This window comes from Schistocerca gregaria, chromosome 11 (assembly GCF_023897955.1).
Source record: "Schistocerca gregaria isolate iqSchGreg1 chromosome 11, iqSchGreg1.2, whole genome shotgun sequence".
Classification (NCBI taxonomy): Eukaryota; Metazoa; Arthropoda; class Insecta; order Orthoptera; family Acrididae; genus Schistocerca; species Schistocerca gregaria.
This window is the reverse complement of record NC_064930.1, coordinates 28,900,236-28,921,203: the sequence shown is the minus strand read 5'-3', so window position 1 is coordinate 28,921,203 and position 20,968 is coordinate 28,900,236. Positions and strand designations below refer to the sequence as shown.

General features: G+C 45.0%; 1 protein-coding gene across 2 annotated transcripts in view; it reads left to right on the top strand.

Annotated features, from left to right (window-relative positions):
- LOC126295084 (zinc finger protein 729-like) overlaps positions 1-17,714 on the top strand; it is a 251,786-nt gene extending 234,072 nt beyond the window's left edge. The window contains exon 5 of one of the 2 annotated variants that reach the window (XM_049987344.1): positions 17,141-17,714. In XM_049987344.1, the coding sequence (XP_049843301.1) occupies positions 17,141-17,627 (487 nt within the window). In that variant the 3' untranslated portion in view covers positions 17,628-17,714. The remainder of the gene's footprint in view (positions 1-17,140) is intronic. The other variant, XM_049987345.1, reaches the window with a different exon arrangement.
- The last annotated feature ends 3,254 nt before the right edge of the window (positions 17,715-20,968 follow it).

The following is a 20,968-nucleotide window of genomic DNA, read 5'->3' as shown; positions in this document are numbered from 1 at the left end:
GCGTTTGCAAGGTGATGGAACGTATGAGTCATGCCTGACTGGTGTGGTGGCTCGAATCTCGCCATTTACTCACGAATGTACAGTGTGAATTTAGAGTGCGGCATTCTGCAGTTGACCATCTCATTACTTTGTCCACCCATGTCATGAATGATTTTCTGCGGAAATCCCAGACTGTGGCCGTTTTTTTTTCGATTTGGAGAAGGTGTATAACAACTGCTGGAGAACTGGTATCCTCTGTACTCTTTACACTTGGGGCTCCCGTGGGTGCCTGCCCTATTTTTGTTTTGGGCATTTTTACAAGACAGTGTTTTCAAGGTGCGTGTGGGTTCTGCCTTGTCGGACACCTTTATTCAGGAAAATGGTGTGCCTCATGGTTCTGCCTGTCTCCCGCCAGACACAACTGGCTTCCTTTTTGTCGATGATTTTCCCATCTATTACAGTTCTCCACGGACTTGTCTCACTGAGCGGCGTCTTCAGCGTTCTCTTACTCATCTTCACTCCTGTTGCATTACCAATGGCTTTCGGTTTTCCACTAACAAAATAGTCTGTATGAATTTCTGATGGCGCAAATGGTTTCTTCTGCCATCTCTACATTTTGGGCCTGTTGTCCTTCCATTCGTTGACACTACGATATTCCAGGGGCTCATGCTAGATAGGAAACACTCTTGGTTCTCCCATGTCTGTAACCTGGCAGCCTGCTGTATGCAGTTCCTCCATGTCCTCAATGGTACTTCTTGGGGTGCCGATCAAACCACCCTCCTGTTTGTACTGGTCCCTTGTCCATTCGAAACTCGAATATGGGTGCTTTGTTTATGCACCTGCACGCCCATCCGTTTTCCGCCGTCTCAACACTATCCATCGTCATGGCATCTGTTTGAGCACGGGCACCTTTTACACCAGCCCGATTGTCTGTATGCTTAAGATGCTGAACTGCCTCAGCAGGTATGCATGCCGTTTGTCTACCATGCGTGGCTACCTTTCCTATGCCTCCTTCTTCGATGATCCTCAGTATGGGGCCCGTCCTCTCTGTTACCTCCTGGAGTCAGCTTTCGCCATTTGCAGTGGCGGCTTAACTTCATGTTACCTGCAACTTTTCCCATGGGTGTGAACCCTCCACCACCTTGGCTTCGTGAAGTGGCCCATGTTAACCTTGGCCTTCATTCACTTCCTAAGGACCCTACTCCAGCCTCAGTATATCGTCTTACGTTCACGACCTTTACATGGAACTTAGTGTTAGTACCTGTATATACACTGATGGCTCTCGGACTGACCGTGGGGTGGGGTGTGCGTTCGTCATTGGCACCCGTGTCTTTCGATATTGGCTCCCAGCCCATTCCCCAGTATTTACAGCCGAGCTTTTCGCCTTGTATCAGGCCACAGATTACATTCGGCGATACGGCCTTCCCAATTGTGCCCTCTGCTCAGACTGTCACTCAGTCAGCCCCAGCTCCTCCCCCCTCCCCTCCCCCCCGAAAGTCTCTGTGCACTGCTGTACACTACTCATCCCTTAGTGCTTTGGGTCCAGAACAACTGTCACTCACTCACTCACTCACTCACTCACTCACTCGTGGTTGGGCTAATGTCATGTTTCTGTTGGTCCTTGGTCATGTCAGTCTGCTAGGAAACGAGGCTGCTGACGCTGCTGCCAAGGCTGCAGTCTTCGTACATCAGCCTGTGAGTACATCTATTCCCTCTGATGTTTTCTAGACATGAGAAACACTTTAGTTGACTTTCTAAATTATAGTGATGATTTCGAATCTGTTACATCACCAAAAGTGGTATTCGCAAGTGGAAATATCAGTCTTTATTTTATTTCTTCGAGTTTTCACGTAAATGTCTTCGAAGATGTGATAAATTACTAGTTACTCAATGGTTTACAGAACGCTCCACCTCGCTAAAATTTCTGGTTTCTACGTTGCTTGACCAAATTTTAATTACATCCTTTATTCATCGACAAATATGTAATGGCAGGAGGCTTTTTTGCAGTGTGAAAATGACAACCTGCAGGTACAAGAGTGGACGTATCATAATTTTTTATACGCGTATAATTGATAGTCAGAAATGCTATGCGGCTGCTTCAACGTAAAGGTACTGCGGCTTATGTTCCTACATATGTTTCGTGTGAAGTAATCAGTCTACTATTCACGTAAAAACAACAAAAAAATTACGCATGTCTAGTTGTAAACGAAGGACAGATTGGACATAGTGAATTGTGATTTCAATGCACTGAGTAGTGCGTAAGTGGTGATAGATTCAGTCCATAAACAGCTGCAGAAAACAGCAATACAAGTGTCCAACGGGGCCTGCTATAGTGTACAAACAGTGTGGGCAATACAGCTGTAGCAGCACGTCCCCTCATCAGCACCCCTAAGCATATCCTCGCATTTTCCTCGTTGTAGTGATTACGGTACACCAACCGACATCGATGATGCCTTTCCAAGCATTACATCTATGTGTGCGGTATTCATTATCATTTAGAGCCGGACACCTGTCCTACATAACACTTGTTTGAGAGAATCTCTGCAGGATGCAGAAGCGCTGAAACAGATTATCAGATAATATCCTAGTATTGAGGAGACACAAGACACGTAGCTGGTGTGAATGTGAGCACGCCATAATTTTTCAGGTGCTGCTCACATGTAAGTGATAACTGCACTGTTTGTCTGAAATACGTATATGTTGCAGTGTAAAGTTGCAGCGGTTTATGTTCAGGCATGTCCAGAGAAAATGACTGTGTGTCCTATCTTGAGGGAGGTATGGATTCACCACCTCAGTAGTCTGAAGGAGGATGACAGACTTCTTTTTTTTTTTTAACGGAAGATTGTGTGTTATATATACTGAGATTTGTGTGTGTGAAATCGTATGGGATTTAACTGCCATGGTCATCAGTCCCTAAGCTTACACACTACTTAACCTAAGTTATCCTAAGGACAAACACACACACCCATGCCCGAGGGAGGATTCGAACATCCGCCGGCACCAGCCTCACAGTCCATGACTGCAGCTCCCCAGACCGCTCGGCTAATCCCGCACAGCCTGACATTCGTTCCAAAAGCACGGTCGTAAAGAGGAGACGTAACCAGTACATTGCTCGGTGTCAGAGTATGGCAGCAGCCCTAATATTTAATTGTAGTTACACCATACTGATTGGAACAAGATGGAGGCAAGTTATCTACAGGAGGTTTTGAGAAAGCTATTATTCAAAGACAAGTTGAAGCAGACCGTCTTCCTCTGCCGGGGATGCCGTCAGTCATCCGCCACTGTGGCATGACATCTCCAGACCAGTAGCTGTAGGACACCGAAACTTAAAACCATTTTTCTCTTCTGTAGGACAGTGCTTCGAATTCAGTTTGCGTAATTGTTCCGATTTTCCCATCTGTGCTTAGACAGTGCTCCCCCTCCAAACAAGAAGAATGCTTTTATGATTAACGGTGTTTTCGCAATTGTGCGCAGGCATGATGAAGACTTTTAGCAGTGAGAACGTTTAACGTTTCTGAGATGTTTATTGACAGCAGGACGAACATTTGGCAGCAATGCGTCAGCCACACTGGGCAGGTAAGCACGTGCGCTCGGTCAGACGCAGCTTGCATGTCCCATTAGGATCGCTAGCTACAATCTTCCCTGTGCTATTCAGGGAAGCATTGGAAGAGACTCCTATAGTGTGACCTGTCACGTTGATGTCCGCAGGTAGAGAGGTTTCGCGCCAGTGGCCCAGAGGGTGCGTTGGCGCTTATTTAGACAGACATGCGATGTCAGTATAACACTGCGAACCTTTTAGCTCCTATGCAAACACCTGTCTCGGCGCTGGACCCGCACCACAGCTGTGTCATCGTGTCAGCAATGGTACCCAGGTGAACACGTATCTCGACAGGAATTTCTCAAGAGTCAAGTATGAAAGCGATGCCGTCGCCTTATGCTTGCAAGACGCGCACGGACACCTGTGTGTTGCTTGTGGTGGCGTTGATGCACTTGCGCGTTGTTGCCTCTGATAAGTCACAATTGACTACAGTTCAAAAGCTTTTCTTACGTGCACTGAGTGTTTGTGTAGTCCATTATTTTCGGTAATTTATGGGTTCTTTGCTTGTCTGTACATCAGTGTACGGCATTATTTCGGTGATTTACGAGAAGTTTGCAGGTCTGTAGGGTGTGTACTGCACATTTCTGTAATTTGAGTTGTTTGTGTGTCCGCACATCAGTGTACTGCATCATTTACGAATAGTTTGCAGGACTGCAGACTATTCACTGTTACCCTAAGCATGTGTTTTGTATCAGTGTAATAAATAACCTACATGAAACTCGTCCCTAAATAAATCGTTCCAACAATAAAGTACACTGCTTACTTTCTCCAGCAGCTCAGAACAGGCTGAATCCTTTTCCCGCCATTTTCCCCCATACCAGACCGCCATCTTCGATTACGTCACTGGGGGTCGACAGCGCTGTCTGATAGTGGTACTGTGTACTAGGTCAGCTGGCCTCCGACCCATGTGGTGAACAAAGTTGAGGGTGGGACTGCCTCAAGTTGTTGAAATAAAGACAATTTAAATAAAAACATTCGTCCATCCTCTCCAGCACGGGGCGAGTCCTTTTCCTGCCAATTCCTAGGAAGATGCGGCAACTGGGTGACTTAGGTTAGTGGAGGTAGCCAAAGTGGCATATTTTCCCGCCATTTTCTTAGGTTAGCAGAGGTACCTGTGTTGTTGCATTGCCCTGCTGGAATTTGATCTTCCCACCATTTTCTCAGGGTGGGGGGGGGGAGGGGAGTGGGATTAGGTTACTGGAGGTAGCCCAATTGACCTACTTTCCTGCCAAAATGTGAACTTCCTACCATGACGTCATTGCGACGTTGCCATATCTATCGCCGCCATCTTCGATCCGCCATCTTGAATAAACCTGTCAACAATCGAGAGTGGGGTGGTGCCTGGTGTGTCCTACTAATGCCTAGGACTAGCAACAGTAAGACTTATCAGCAAACCGTTTGCAACTGATCAGAGCAGAATGCAGCAAGATGTTATTGAATAGAGGAGTGTCCCCACTTTCAAGTGGAAAAGTGGGTGCAAAACATATGTTGTAACTTAATTGGGACGTAATATGTGTGAATTGACTTTAGAAAACACATTTCTGCTGCCTATACAGAGATTTAAGGATTTCGTGCTCGATTACCCAGGGTGGTCAGCCCAAGTTGCGTGCATTGTGTGGATCTACTTGCAATGGGTCGCACGGGTTCATGTGGTTACAATCCGATTTCGTTATTCTGTTATTGAATCAAGGGTTCCATCGCTCTGGCCATTGAAACTGCGTGTTAAGGTCTGTGTTCCATCGCACAGAACCCTACCAGATTTCCTTACTGATAGGATTTTTCTACCCTAGTTCAATACATTCAATTGTCCGTTCATTTTCAACCATTGACATGTTTGTTGCATAAATCCCGATTATTAGCCACCATTGAGACACCACAGTCTACCTGTGTGCCATGTCCACCTGCAAAGTTCCATAAGTGTGTGAACTTTAAACATATTCATGTTCTCCACAGTATCACCATGGGCAGCTGGCAAAATAGCGACTCCACAGGAGTAAAGCCCAACTTACACACTAATAGTGAAATAAACTCATAGCTACTACTGAATGTTTCAGTGTAATTGATGTAGAGGCTAAGATTAATGAGAGTAATGACAAGCGCTATCAGAAACTGAAGTGTCAGTGACTGACCATGGCCAGAGTTTAATGTGTTGTGAATAGTCACCTGCTCTTTATACACTTCCGGATTCAGCTCTCAGTCCAGTGATGTCAGGCCGTGGCCTGCCTGCCGCCGACCGGTGCTGCATGCAATCTTCCACCAGAAAATATTAACATTTGGGGATAGGAGGATTTGGGATTTCAGTGAAATAAGTCGTCGAACTCAGTGAGCAACTGTGAAAACTATTCCCTGTTAACTGACAACACTGATGCTGGCCGCTATTCGTTGAAATCCCAGTAAATCTCTAAAGTGCCCTTTCCCAGTGACTGAAAATTGTTGCAACCAGTGCCTGACTCATTCGTAGATGGGACTCTTCCCTGAGCCGGCCGGGGTGGCCGAGCGGTTCTAGGTGCGCCAGTCTGGAACCGCACGACCGCCACAGTCGCAGGTTCGAATTATGCCTCAGACATGGACGAGTGTGATGTCCTTAGGTTAGTTAGGTTTAAGTAGTTCTAAGTTCTAGGGGACTGATGACCTCAGATGTTAACTCACATAGTGCTCAGAGCTATTTGAACCATTTTTTTTTTTTTGTGTACCACAGGCTTTGTTTTACTTGACAGACTATTCCAGGAGTGTGCCATTTCACGCAAAGTCTTGTGCAAAATACCTTGCCACCAAGGAAAGTGGGTTTTTTGTTCATACAGCAATAAGCAATTTGTGTAATGTCAACACTACTTTTTACGTATAGAAAAGTCCCCAACGCCTCTCAAATTACCGACTTTGGAAAGCTGTTTGCAACGATGGATTTGCTCCAAATTTCTTAGTCCACTTTCTTGGCGATTCTAGTAAACTGTGTGGTTTATTTTCGGGATTCTTTCGGACGGATCCTATTGCGGCAAGTTTGACTGCTGTGTAAATTGTAGTCCTTTCGTTTTTGGGACTGGCAATGTTAGCCCTCACTTCTTTTTGTGGCGACTCTTTAATACAATCCGTGATTACGTCAGAAGCGACCGGACGCCTTTTACTCCGGAAACCGCTATTCTTTGTGTTGTGGAAATTTTCCTGCGATGTAGTGGGCTTATCCATCACTTCTGAACAGCTAAGTACATCCCAAAATATGTTAACTGAACTGACTGACGCTGGTAACTAAAATCACACGAAGAGCGTCAGTGTAAATCGCCGCTTGCTGTACTACTAAATGGCCAAAAACTTGAAGGTGATTTTCAAAGCGATTTTGAGTCTAAAGTGATTTTTAAAAATCAGAACCCTAATATCTGATTTTAGATTTGAAAATTGTGGCAGATTTTAGTTATAAAACTGTGCATTATTCAAGGTCTTAGCAAGGTTCAGTGAATGTCAAATAAGTAAATATGTTTTACGTTCGAATAGTGATTTACTCGGAATAGAGGAGGGATACAGTGTTAGACACTAATAGGAAAGGGGCATAAGGGATGACATGTCATCATCAACAACTGTAATTTTAGTCATAGTTTTTTAAGGTCTTTTTAATGTTCCATTTTATTTTGTCGAAATTATTTGTGACATGGGGTTTGGAAAAGTCGGACAGATTTGAACGTCGATTTAATTAACGTGTTTGTTAGCAAAAATAAATAAAATGTATAATGGTCTTCTGATATTTTCAAGACTGAACAAACATAAATAAAACGTGGATCATTGGTTGACAAGGCACGGAGTCATCTCCTTACCTTTCACTCCTCGGGATTCCCTTTCCAATTTGTGCCCAACATTGTATTTTGCTGTATCCCTCTATTCCCGACCGAGCGAGGTGGCGCAGTGGTTAGCCACTGGACTCGCATTCGGGAGGACGACTGTGCAATCCCGTCTCCGGCCATCCTCATTTAGGTTTTCCGTGATTTCCCTAAATTTTCAGGCAAATGCCGGGATGGTTCCTTTGAAAGGGCACGGCCGATTTCCTTCCCAATCCTTCCTCAACCCGAGCTTTCGTTTCGTCTCTAATGACCTCGTTGTCGAAGGGACGTTAAACACGAACCACCACCACCGCCTCTATTCCGAGTTAATCCCTATTAGAACTAAAAACATATCTGACTTTTACCGAACCTTGCAATAACGTTGACTAATGTGTGCCGCTTTTATCGAGTTTGAAATCAAATATTAGTGTTCAGAGTTTAAAAAATAATCTTCAAATCGAAACTTCCTGGTGGATTGAAACTGCATGCCGAACCGAGAGTCGAACTCGGGACCTCGGCATTTCCCGGACAAGTGATTTACCATGCGAGCTACCTGAGCACGACTCAAGACTCCTCACTCCTCCAGTCCCGCCAGCACTTCGTCTCCTGCACTTACAAACTCAGCAGAACCTCAAAATCGCCTTGAAGATCACGTCCGAGGTCTGACATTAGTAACAGTGTGTGACCCTCATTACCTCAAACAACTTCTATACTTCTGTCTAAAACATTCTTCTGTATCTCACCTCCCATTATGGGTTAAAATGGTTCAACTTACAGACTGCCCAGTCTCATTAGTGTGGCCACCTGTCAAAAGCCTGAATAACCACGTTACACGGCTTCCATCACTGCGAGAGGTGCAGGAGGCGGGCCAGTGAGATTCTGGAAGGTACCATTATGGATGTCGAGTCGAGCCAACTCCAGAGAGGCGGCCACCTGCGCTAGGTCTTTCGGCTGAGAATCCGTGGGGCGAACCGCCAGATCGAGGTGGTCCCACAGATTTTCGATTGGGTTTACATCCAGGGAGTTTGGTGGCACTCATCCTGCTGCTCTTCCAACCACGCACGTATACTGCGAGGTGTGTGCCACGCTCCAGTGTGTGAAGGGAAAACAAACTTGGGTGTAGGGGTGGATAGGTGCAATCTCGCGTTGGATCCACAGTGCCTTCCAGAACGACGCGATTAGCCAGGGAATACTGCGAAACACTCCCCAGACCGTAACGCCCCCTCCTGTGGTCTGGACCCTTCCTATGATTGTTGCAGGGTGTTCGCTTTCAGATGTTTCACGCTAGTTAAGGATAAAACGCACTTGGAGCTGCACAGTGGTAACAGCGTGCTAATTCCAGCCATCGTCACTGATGAACAGCAGTCAGCTCAGATGCTTGATCCAGGCACCTGCTGTGGAGTACCACACACAGCAACTGTAACTGAATAGTCGTTGGAGAGACACAGCTGGTAGCCACTCTGTCGATATGGGCCCTCAACTGCAAAGCCATTATTGACCTCTCTCATCTATGACCTGTGGTGCACTATAGTTATCTTGGCGCTAGCTTTGGATACCGCCATCTTTGCCATGCGTGGGATACTTTAACCACAGTGACACGTGAACAGATCGAAAACTTAGCCATTCCAAAAATGCTTAGATATGACATCAGTACAATGATTACTTAGGATTCCTTCCACTGCCCACCACATTAGCTAACAGAAAACAGGCAGCCATATATTTGTCAGTGTGGCGTGTGAGTGTCTTAAAGAGGATCTTTAGTACCACAGCGCTAATCTGTTCAGAAGTGTCACTGTTGGTCAGATAGAGCTCAAGCTATGGTGCTGGAAATAACAGAAGAAAGATGGCACAATTCTACGCGGAAATTTTTCTTTGTGGCACTGGAGGCCGTAGCAAAGGCTAGATAAAGCACCTATTAAATTGCATCATATTAGGTGCACACCACTTACTGACAGGAAATAATATAAGGAATGCCATGCTGACCACAAAAATCAAAGCCGGCTCGTGGGATAGAATTAATTATATGATGATCTTCAGAGAGAAACTGTGCAGTATTCTACTAAGTATATGTCTGAATTGCCAGTAGTGACATTTATTAGACAGAACCCTATGTGGGACTGAATGAGGGAGAAACATGGCTTTGACCACCAGCGCAACTGGCCGGCACTTTGCATTGAGGCCCACTCTTCAACTAAAACGAATCAACCACCCTTACACTAAACCACGATTTTGAGGTAAAGAAATGGTCTACACACTGACAATTCAGGAATAAACAATTCCTGTTAATTATCTCTCAACCTCAAGAATGAAGAAAAAGAACAGGAAACTGGTTCTGGTACTCACGTGGCACAGATTGAGTTCCAGTTCGAACACACACATCAGCATCTGCATGCGCATATAACGTCTGCAGGGAAAGAAACTGAGGGTGTGGTTGCAAATAGTGGGAAAGAAACTGAGGGTGTGGTTTCAGATAGTGCATTTATGAGGTGCAAATTTCCCTTGGCACACTACTGTGTTTTTGGTTGAGAGATTGCATGCAAGTATGCTAGTTAACCAACATACCAGTATAGAGACTGGATTAGTGACTGTGGTACCATAACTACTTTGGTTACTGAAGTTAACAAACTAATCAATAAGACTAGGAGAGAATTTCTGCTAAGACCAAGTCAGTGGACAATGATGTAACATCATTTAGTTCCACTACAATGGACATAGATGAAGTGTGGACAAAGTTTAAATGGATTTTAAGTCACACTGTGGACAAGTATGTGTCAAGCAGGTGGATTAAGGACGAGAAAGACCCGCCGTAGTTCAGCTTCTAAATTCGAGAAATACTGAGGAAACAAAGGTTGTCACACTTTCAGGTCAAAACAGAAAGTGCAAATAACGACAGACAAAAAGTAACAGAAATTCGTGGGTCTGTAAAAAGATTGATGCGCGTCATACCTTAGCAGCAGATCTCGTCGAGAACCCTAGAAAATTCTGGTCCCACATAAAATCGCTGTGAGAGTCTATCCAGTGATTCGTGTGGCAGTACAACATGGCAAAAGTGAGGCCGAAGTTGTACATTACGCATTTATGAAATCGTTCAAGCACGAGAATGGTACAAAGTTCGCATCATTTGACAATTGCAAAATCTCCCGTCTTTAGGACATTGTAATAACCACCTCTGGCGCAGAGAAACAACTGCTAGAGTTGAAAGTAAGTAATTCCACTTCATATAGTGAGCACTCTACAGCATTGTCCACTTACTTAGCTTGCATTTCTAGCGAATCCCTAGCCTAGTGCAGTCTCGAGGGATAGCAATAAAGTGCAGATGGCCCCTGCGTATGGAAAGGGTAAAAGAACAGATCCACAAAATTACACTCAAATATTTTAACATATGGATGCTGCAGAAACCTTGAGCATAATCTCAGCTCGAATATAATAAATTTTATAGAAAGAGAAAAGCTCCTGACCGCAAATCAGCGAGTGTTTAGAAAGCTTCACTCTACATCTACATTTATACTCCTCAAGCCACACAACGATGTATGGCGGGGGGCATTTTACGTGCCACTGTCATTACCTCCCTTTCCTGTTCCAGTCGCGTATGGTTCGCGGGAAGAACGACTGTCTGAAAGCTTCCGTGCGCGCTCTAATCTCTCTAATTTTACATTCGTGATCTCCACAGGAGGTATAAGTACCTCATCCAGAAACGCACCCTCTCGAAACCCGGCGAGGAAGCTACACCGCGATGCAGAGCGCCTCTCTTGCAGAGTCTGCCACTTCAGTTTGTTAAACATCTCCGTAATGCTATCACGGTTACCAAATAACCCTGTGACGAAACGCGCCGCTCTTCTTTGGATCTTCCTATCTCCTCCCTCAACCCGATCTGGTACGGATCCCACACTGATGAGCAATACTCTAGGTCGAAAGAGTGTTTTGTAGTCCACCTCCTTTGTTGATGGACATCATTTTCTAAGGACTCTCCCAGTGGATCTCAACCTGGTACCCGCCTTACCAACAATTTTATATGTTCATTCCACTTCAGATCGTTCCGCACGCATACTCCCAGATATTTTACAGAAGTAACTGCTACCAGTGTTCGTTCCGCTATCATATAATCATACAGTAAAGGATCCTTCTATGTATTCGCAATACATTACATTTGTCTATGTTAAGGGTCAGTTGCCACTCCCTGCACCAAGTGCCTATCCGCTGCAGATCTTCCTGCATTTCGCTACAATTTTCTAATGCTGCAACTTCTCCGTATACTACAGCATCATCCGCGAAAAGCCGCACGGATCTTCCGACACTATCTAGTAGGTCATTTATATATATTGTGAAAAGCAATGGTCCCATAACAATCCCCTATGGCATGCCAGAGGTTACTTTCACGTCTGTAGACGTCTCTCCATTGATAACAACATGCTGCGTTCTGTTTGCTAAAAACTCTTCAATCCAGCCACACAGCTAGTCTGATATTCGGTAGGCTCTTACTTCATCAGGCGACAGTGCGGAACTGTATCGAACGCCTTCCGGAAGTCAAGGAAAATAGCATCTACCTGGGAGCCTGCATCTAATATTTTCTGGGTCTCATGAACAAATAGTGTTGGGGTCTCACTCAATCGCTGTTTCCGGAATCCATGCTGATTCCTACAGAGTAGATTCCGGGTTTCCAAAAACGACATGATACTAGAGCAAGAAACATGTTCTAAAATTCTACAACAGAGCGACGTCAGAGATATAGGTCTATAGTTTTGCGCATCTGCTCGACGACCCTTCTTGAAGACTGGGACTACCTGCGCTCTTTTCCAATCATTTGGAACCTTCCGTTCCTCTAGATACTTGCGGTACATGGCTGTCGGTAGGGGGCAAGTTCTTTCGCGTACTCTGTGTAGAATCGAATTGGTATCCCGTCAGGTCCAGTGGACTTTCCTCTGAGTGATTCCAGTTGCTTTTTTATTCCTTGGACACTTATTTCAATGTCAGCCATTTTTTCATACGTGCGAGGATTTAGAGGGACTGCAGTGCGGTCTTCCTCTGTGAAACAGCTTTGGAAAAAGGTGTTTAGTATTTCAGCTTTACGCATGTCATCCTCTGTTTCAATGCCATCATCATCCCGGAGTATCTGGATATGCTGTTTCGATCCAATTACTGATTTAACATAAGACCAGAACTTCCTAGGATATTCTGTCAAGCCGGTACATAGAATTTTACTTTCGAATTCACTGAACGCTTCACGCATAGCCCTCCTTACGCTAATTTTGACATCGTTCAGCTTCTGTTTGTCTGAGAGGTTTTGGCTGCGTGTAAACTTGGAGTGAAGCTCTCTTTGCTTTCGCAGTAGTTTCCTAACTTTGTTGTACCACGCTGGGTTTTTCCCGTGCCTCACAGTTTAACTCGGCACGTACCTGTTTAAAACGCATTTTACGATTGCCTTGAACTTTTCCATAAATACTCAACATTGTCAGTGTCGGAACAGAAATTTTCGTTTTGATCTGTTAGGTAGTCTGAAATCTGCCTCCTATTAATCTTTTAAACAGATAAACCTTCCTCCCTTTTTTATATTCCTATTTACTTCCATATTCAGGGATGCTGCAACGGCCTTATGATCACTGATTGCCTGTTCTGCACTTACAGAATCGAAAAGATGGGGTCTGTTTGTTATCAGTAGGTCCAAGATGTTATCTCCACGAGCCGGTTCTCTGTTTAATTGCAAGAGGTAATTTTCGGATAGTGCACTCAGTATGTCACTCGATGCTCTGTCCTTACCACCCGTCCTAAACATCTGGGTGTCCCAGTCTACACCTGGTAAATTGAAACAGCGAAGCAGCTTGCTCTTTGGTGATTATAATTCTTCTTGGTGTTACGCCACGTCATTGCTAAAAACTGACAACAATAATAAACTGAAACCGACGTTTCGGTCGAATCGCAACGACCTCCCTCAGGGCACACCTGCATGGGGATAGGTGCTTCTGTTTATTGCAGACTATCGATGTCTGACGTCACTATTGTAAAACAGTTAATTGGCCCTGTAATACGATTGGCTAGTCATGACATAAGGGAACTTGGAAGGAAAGAGGCTATTCGTGGATGTCCATGTGGTCAGCGATTGGTTGCTGTCCGCCAATCAGCGTTCGGCTTCTGGTCGGCGAGTTTTCCTCCTGGTGTGCGCGGAAGTGGACTGACAGTTGCTCTACAGCTGTTTGTGGAGACACGCCCGTGTCCCGTGTAGCTTCTGCCCGCGACCGCTCGCGGCCCGTTGGACTGGGATGGCCGGCAGCCAGGACGCCGGGCGTTTGTAGCCATCTTCTCTGTTGATGTTGTCAAGCTGCTTAATAATACCGATCGCCTCCCGTATTTTGCGTTCTCGCATCCACGATTCTTCCGCCAGTACTCGGGCTTCCTGGAACCTGACAGGTTGTCCACAGTCTCGGTGGTGTTCCGCTATCGCCGATTTACTATGTTGTTGTAATCGTACATAGCGTTCGTGTTCTGCTACTCGTAAGCTGACGGGTACCATTGTTTTCAGTTTCATGGAACCTTGTCATTTCTGGATGTGGAAGTATACAGAGCTGCCGAAGGTAAACTGGGGCACAAAGTGTACCGGAAACAAACGCACCCTAATCGGTACCTGCACGCGGAGACCCACCACCACCCAGCTCAAAAGTATTCTGTTCTGCATACGTTAACTGCCCGAGCCTACCGGATAAGCGATGAAAATAACATCAAAGTAGAAGTAAAGGAGCTACAACACACATTTCGTCCCAACAGATCTATCATAAGAAACGTAACTAAAACCAAAGGGAGCAGAACACGAGAAGAAGGCAAAGAAGAGAAGCTTCCACTGGTACACTTACCATATGTGAACGGCTAGGCAATGTCCTCCGCCGACGAGGTTTCAAACCGATTTTTCGAAGCAGTCACAGATCCACGAAATGATAGGTTCCACCAAGGATGTAGTCAACAGTCTTAAGACTGCAGGTGTTTACGAACTACGGTGTGAGTGCGGAGCTGCCTACATAGGAGAAACAGACAGACCTGTTAGCTTACGAGTAGCAGAACACGAACGCTACGTACGATGACAACAACATCGTAAATCGGCGATAGCGGAACTACCAATCGTTCACGACATGGACATGCACGAATAGACTCTGTCCCTCCATGTTCTTTTACGTCATGACTAGCCAATCGTATTACAGGGCCAATTAACTGTTTTACAACAGTGACGTCAGACATCGATAATCTGTAATAAACAGAAGCACCTATCCCCATGCAAAACTAGTCGTGTCCTGAGGAAGGCCGTTGCAATTCGGCCGAAACGTCGGCTTTAGTTTTATTGTCGTTAGTTGTTAGCAATGTCGTGGCATAATAACCAGGCGAATTTTAATCGCTATGACACTGGCCGCGGAAGCCTACGGTCTTATATCAGCTCGCTCTTTACTCACATGAGATCCTGCTGGACCATGGGTGAGGGCAACAGGCGTTACAGGCGTACTACGTGTTCCTAGACATCCGGAAAGCACTTGACACGGTGCCACATTGCCGTCTGGTAAGGAAGGTACAGGGATGCGGAACAGGTTCCCGGGGGTGTGAACGGCTCTAAAACGTCTGTCACAGGACCACGTATGATGTCCTCAATGGCGAGTGTTCGTCGGGCGCGCCCCAGAAGCGTGTGATGGGACCGCTGTTATTCTCTGTGTGCATAAATGATCCAGTGGGCACGGTGAGTGGCACTTTGCTGGTTATACTGTTCTGTAAGAGAAAGTGTCATTGCTGAGTAACTGTAGGAGAATGCAAAGTGAGTTAGACAAAATTTCCAATTGGTGCGATGAATGGTAGCTAGTTACTGACAGTGAGTAGGAACAACAACCCGTAATGTTCGGATACAGCAATAGTAATGTCCAGCTTGACACAGCACACCGTTTCTTTCTGAGTGTAACTTTGCGAAGAGGTATGAACTGAAAGGACTGTGGTAGGGAAGGCGAATTGTCGACTTTGGTCTGTTGGGAGAATTCTAGGAAAGTGGGGTTCATCCGTAAAGGAGACTGCATATAAGCACTGGTGCGTCCTGTTCTTGAATACTGCTCGAGTGTTTGGTACTTGTAAGAGGTCGAATTAAATGAAGAAATCAGAACAATTTTGGGTGGGCTACCCGATTTGGGGCTGGTACTTTTGAACAACACGCAGCTCTTACTTAGATGCTTCAAGGACTGAAATGGAAATCAATGGACGGAAAGCAACGTTATTTGTGGTGAGCACTACTGAGAAAATTTAGCCAACCTGCATTTGAGGACGAGTGACCGATTCTAGTTCTCCCAAAGTACGTTTCGCATAAGGAGCATGACGGTAAGATCAGAGATAATATGCCTCACAGACAGTGTTTTCTCCCTTGCTGTTTCTGCGTGTGGAACAGAAAAGGAAATGACTACAGTCAATCAGGATAACTTTCTAGCAGTCAGGTTATCTTCGTACCAGTTCGCTTGTTTGAAATGTCTGCTACCCCACATATTTCGACAATTTCGTAGTGGAATTTAGTTCTATTAACCGTGCGGTTTGTGCCCGATACATCTCTTTGCAGCTTCTCGCAAGCTTCTTGCAAGCTCTGAGGCATGGGATTATCCTTGAAATTGCATTGTCTTTCAAGAGAGATTCTGATGAATGATTTCTAGTCGAGCAGTGCGAGGTCAATACAAATATCTTGATATTTGAAAGGAAACTAGGAATACTGAATTTATAGTTTTGTTTTTACTTGTCATTAACACTTGTTTTCGTTCTGGCGTGATGTAAATTTATGCATAGGATTAGATATAGGAAGAATAGTACATTCTTTGAGACTGGTTTAAAGTTAACCTAAATGACAGTGTAACTTTGCACCAGTATTAAAACAGAAATTCACTAGATTGTGCCATAGTGTTTGTACGTATAGTTTCCGAAGCACTCAGTAAGTATAGGTGTAAAATGTTACGTCCGTCTGGGATGCATAACTTGTGTCCAGAATTTTCAAACAAAAAGTGGGAGAAGTTGTAAAACGTTACTACTGTGAGTGTAGTAGTGGTACAGGGTACTCTCTGCCTCACCCTGTATGGTGGGTTGCGGAGTGTGTATTTAGATGTACATGAACGTTTTGGTGCAAGTGTCCTTCGGTGGATGCATGATTATATGAGCGTATGTGTTGATTAGTAAGCAGTGGTGTGTAGGAACTGGTGACAGGGAGAGGCGACATAGTATAGCCGGACCACCTTGTTGTGTACAAAGCAGTAAATTTCTGTATTCGTGTTAGTGTGTTAGAAAATTTACGTATCACTGGACTGTATCGTTTTGCTGTCAGCTGAGGAAATTGTTGGTTTCAGTACTTAGGAAGTAAACACAAGCAACTAATCACATTTCTAAGTGTCAGGAGGGATTGCTGCCAACAGAAGGTAACATTAGAGGTGGGCTTCTGTGGAGGTCAACGATCGGTTACCAACAGGATTCTGAAGTCAAAGGAGGTGACTCTTTGGAGTGAATTAGGAGAAAATGTGACAACTCATTTAGTAATGAGCACAGCAATTTCTAATAGGAATTGTCTGCAGATTTTGAGTGGGGGCTACTGCTGTGTATCTGTGATACGCTGATTGATTTCTAGATTTGTAACTAGTCACTAGGCAGTAGTGTACTCAGAACTGTTCGCAGTTTTGCGTCTGACCGTTTCTTTCATTTTGTGTGTGTATATGTATGTATGTATGTGTGTGTGTGTTTGTGTGTGGTGTAAGTGTGTCGATTTTTTGTGCAGGAGCCTTCCTAGAAAGAAGAGAGCGGGGAGGCTGATAGAGGCGGCCAAGGTGGGGGCGGTGGAACAACTGCGTGCGTTGCTGGCTGCAGGGGCGGACGTGATGGTGAGGGAGGAGAGCAGCTGGACTGCCCTGCACTGGGCAGCATACAGGGGCCACGTGGGGGCGGCCAGCTGCCTTGTGGGCGCGGGCGCGGAGGTCGGTGCCAGGAGCAGGAAGCAGAGCACGCCTCTGCACTGGGCTGCATACAATGGCCACACAGCTGTCGTGCGGCTGCTGCTCGCCGCCTACGCAGACCCAAACGTCAGGGATCGGTATGGGCGAACTCCACTGCACTGGGCGGTAAGGAACGTCCAGGCAGAGGTGGTGGCTGTGCTGCTGCAGGCGGGAGCGGACAGGGCGGGCAGGGATGACATGGGGAGGACCCCCGTGGAGCTGGCCATGAACAACCAGGAGCTGGTGGATATGTTGAAGGACAGATTCCTCTAATCGAGATAGAATTATTTAATCTTTTTGTCTTGACATCTAAAATAAATAATACAAAAAAATTATCCTTTGTTCATTCATGTATACCTATCATTTTGTGCTGCAAATGACTACTCTGGTAACACCATGGCAACTCCAGCAAGAGATATCTGTAAACTGAAGTGAGGAAGATATCTTTGGAGGATTCAGTCTGTAAAATACTTCACAATCAATTCTTGCAAAAGTTCAACAACTGGAAAACACTACATTATTAATAAACACCACGTGTCTCCAAAGTTGTTTTTCTGACGCTAGGCAACATGTTGAACCAACTTACAAGAGTACAGCTGACATCCTATCACGACCGACTGCATTTCATAACGTGAACACCCAACCTCTTTGAAGACACAAATAGTGTTATATTGTTGGTTGTCCAGCATATCACCTAGTTGCATTAATGTTCAATGTTCGAACCAATCTCCTTCATTACCTGATGCCGTCAGCATGCATGGGGCTATGTTACACCAGTATAAATTTCACCATGAAACTTCCTGGAAGATTAAAACTGTGTGCTAGACAGACACACGAACTCGGGACGTTTGACTTTTTCTGGCAAGTGCTCTACCATCTGAGCTACCCGAGCACGACTCACGCCCCGTCCTCACAGCTTTACTTCTGCCAGTACCTCGTCTCCTACCTTCCAAACTTTACAGAAGCTCTCCTGCGAACCTTGAAGAACTAGCACTTCTGGAAGAAAGGATATTGGGGACACATGGCTTAGCCACAGCCTGGAGGATGTTTCCAGAATGAGATTTTCACTCTGCAGCGGAGTGTGCGCTGATATGAAACTTCCTGGCATATTAAAACTGTGTACCGGACTTCACCATGCTCAAATTACCGCCATACAAGTTGATAAGTTAGAATGTATCGTCAGTTGTGATCTCATGCTGAGTGCACTTTGTATCTGCAGTATGCAAATACTTGCAATCTTTAATTACTACCTCACATTGTTAGCAGTAGTTAAACCACATACTTGACAACACTACATACGAAATGTCACACACTTCAGGTGGATTTGTACAGATGACTTTATAATGAAAATTAAAAGAAATAAAATTCTCTACTTTCGCCCATCAATCAAGTAATACGAACTGTTCGTGTGAATCTACTGAGGGCCTTATGTTACATTAATTAATTGAAATGTAGATGTGTCTGTCAATGTAAATTAGAGATGGTGCCTTTATTTTCATTGAGTGTTAAACTGGAATAACTCTTTTGAACTTTTGTGCAACATCATTCTGTAACGAAACAGGCAACCACCTTTGCAGACAGTGAGCCTTTCACACTTCAGGCAATGTGCTGTCTCTAATGGCACTGGTAGTCGCCACACTGCCCTAAGGGATACATTCCTTGAGCGTCCCACATTGATTGTTGTGATCATTTCAGGCAGTGTTCCTTGTCTGTTACCCTTGACAACTACACGAAAACGGCGCTGTCCTCTGTCGTTACGTGAAGGCCATCGCCCACTAACTAGAATTTGGCGTGCTCGGCGCAGTCTCAACACTGGAGCTCAGAATACTGAATTCTCTAACGGTTTCCGAAATGGAATGTCCCATTCGTGTAGGCACAACTACAATTCCGTGTAGAAACCATTGATTGTCGTTGTGGGGCCATAATCACGTCAGACATTAATCGTTTGATTACAAGGGATAGCTTCGCCGATCCGCTGCCCTTTTATACCTCATGTATGCGATAGTATCGCCATCTGTATATGAGCATATCGCTATTCCATTATTTTCGTCACCTGAGTTTATGACGTTTAGCAAAAGTGACAGAACAAGCAGGGGTATATGAAAAACTAAGCGCACTATGACAAACTTTTAAGACGTTTTCTCTGGCAACAGTGCTACATTGAAGCGAACCATTGGTGGTTACAGAGAGGGAAGACATACGTGTCCAATGTGCAGAGAGGAGGTTCTTATAAAGTGACAAGCGACATAAAGTTGAGGTCGGAAATGAAGTGGCCGAATAGAGCATCCGAGGTTCCTTTTACTATTGACAGCAACTTATTTTATAAATTTTGCGTTATGTGACGCTGCAGCTAACGGAACAGTGCAGAAGAAAGCAGCAGTGACGAGCCAGCTGTTCCCCGTGCAGACGCCGGCAGCGGATTCGCCACGCGGTGTGACAGTGAGTGGCTGGAGTGAGGGCTCGCGAGCCAGCCGTGGGGCCGCGAGGGAGACTCACAGCCGGCATTTCTGCGCCTGGGACCTGCCAGTACTCAGGTGCGAGATCTGGAACTTCCTTTCAGTAAGTACCAGAGTCCACCTGTGGCACAGTAAGTGGTCACATGTATAACCGCTACATGATGAAATAAACCTACACCCAAAAATTCACACCACGTTACACAGAAACAGACAACACACTAAATTTTCTGGATATCGTCATATGAGAAAGAAACACCACCTGTGACACAGTATTCGAGGAACTGACAACCATGAGCATCGTCGTTCCCAATCTATTGAATCACCCGGTGGCGCAAAAGCAAGCTGTTTTCAGATTCGTGGTCCACACAGAACATCTACAAGCAATCAGGATCACACACAGGAGCGAGACATACAGGACAGGAGAATGGTTGCAAGCACAACAACATAGCGCTCATCACGTTTTTCAAAGTGAAAAGTCGTTTGTAAGAACAAAATTACACGAAGTAGATTAATGCGCGTGTGTACTGCCCTCAGAATGCAAAACAAGACTCAGCCTCACCACAACCTGAGTAACAACAAATATGTCGTTTAATAATCAAGAGAGGTGTTAATTAATAGATGTATTTCACATTTCCATCGTTGGTTTAGCAGTTGACAAGCTATCAGTGCAGCTCACCATATAGATGGTCCCGCAACTGTACAATGTAAAAATCACGGTAAGAAGAAAACGAACAAAAGTTTTCTTAAGGCGCCACTTCGTTAGATTAGTTAAAACATAAAATATGTTCAGTTTTTACAGTTTCCAATGAACAAATTCCACTCAGAAGTGTTTTTGGATAAAACGCGGACCTGTTTGCAAAAATATGCATACGTATTCGCTGTTTACTGTAAACGTTACTATTTTCGCAATTGCAATTTCGGCCTTGGGTACTGAAACAGATTCAATCTCAGCAAATGTCAGACTTTCAACTCCTCAGACACATAAGTGTCGATTTTTAGTAACTTCTTGTGATAAACCGTTTCACCAATTTAAATGCTAACAGGGTTATTGCATTCGTTAATAAATGCACTGTAACGGCGTCTTAGATTTTATTTCAAATAGGTTAGCTAGCCTCACTGCGAAATTACACACAGATCGCCTGCTTGCATCTCAATAGG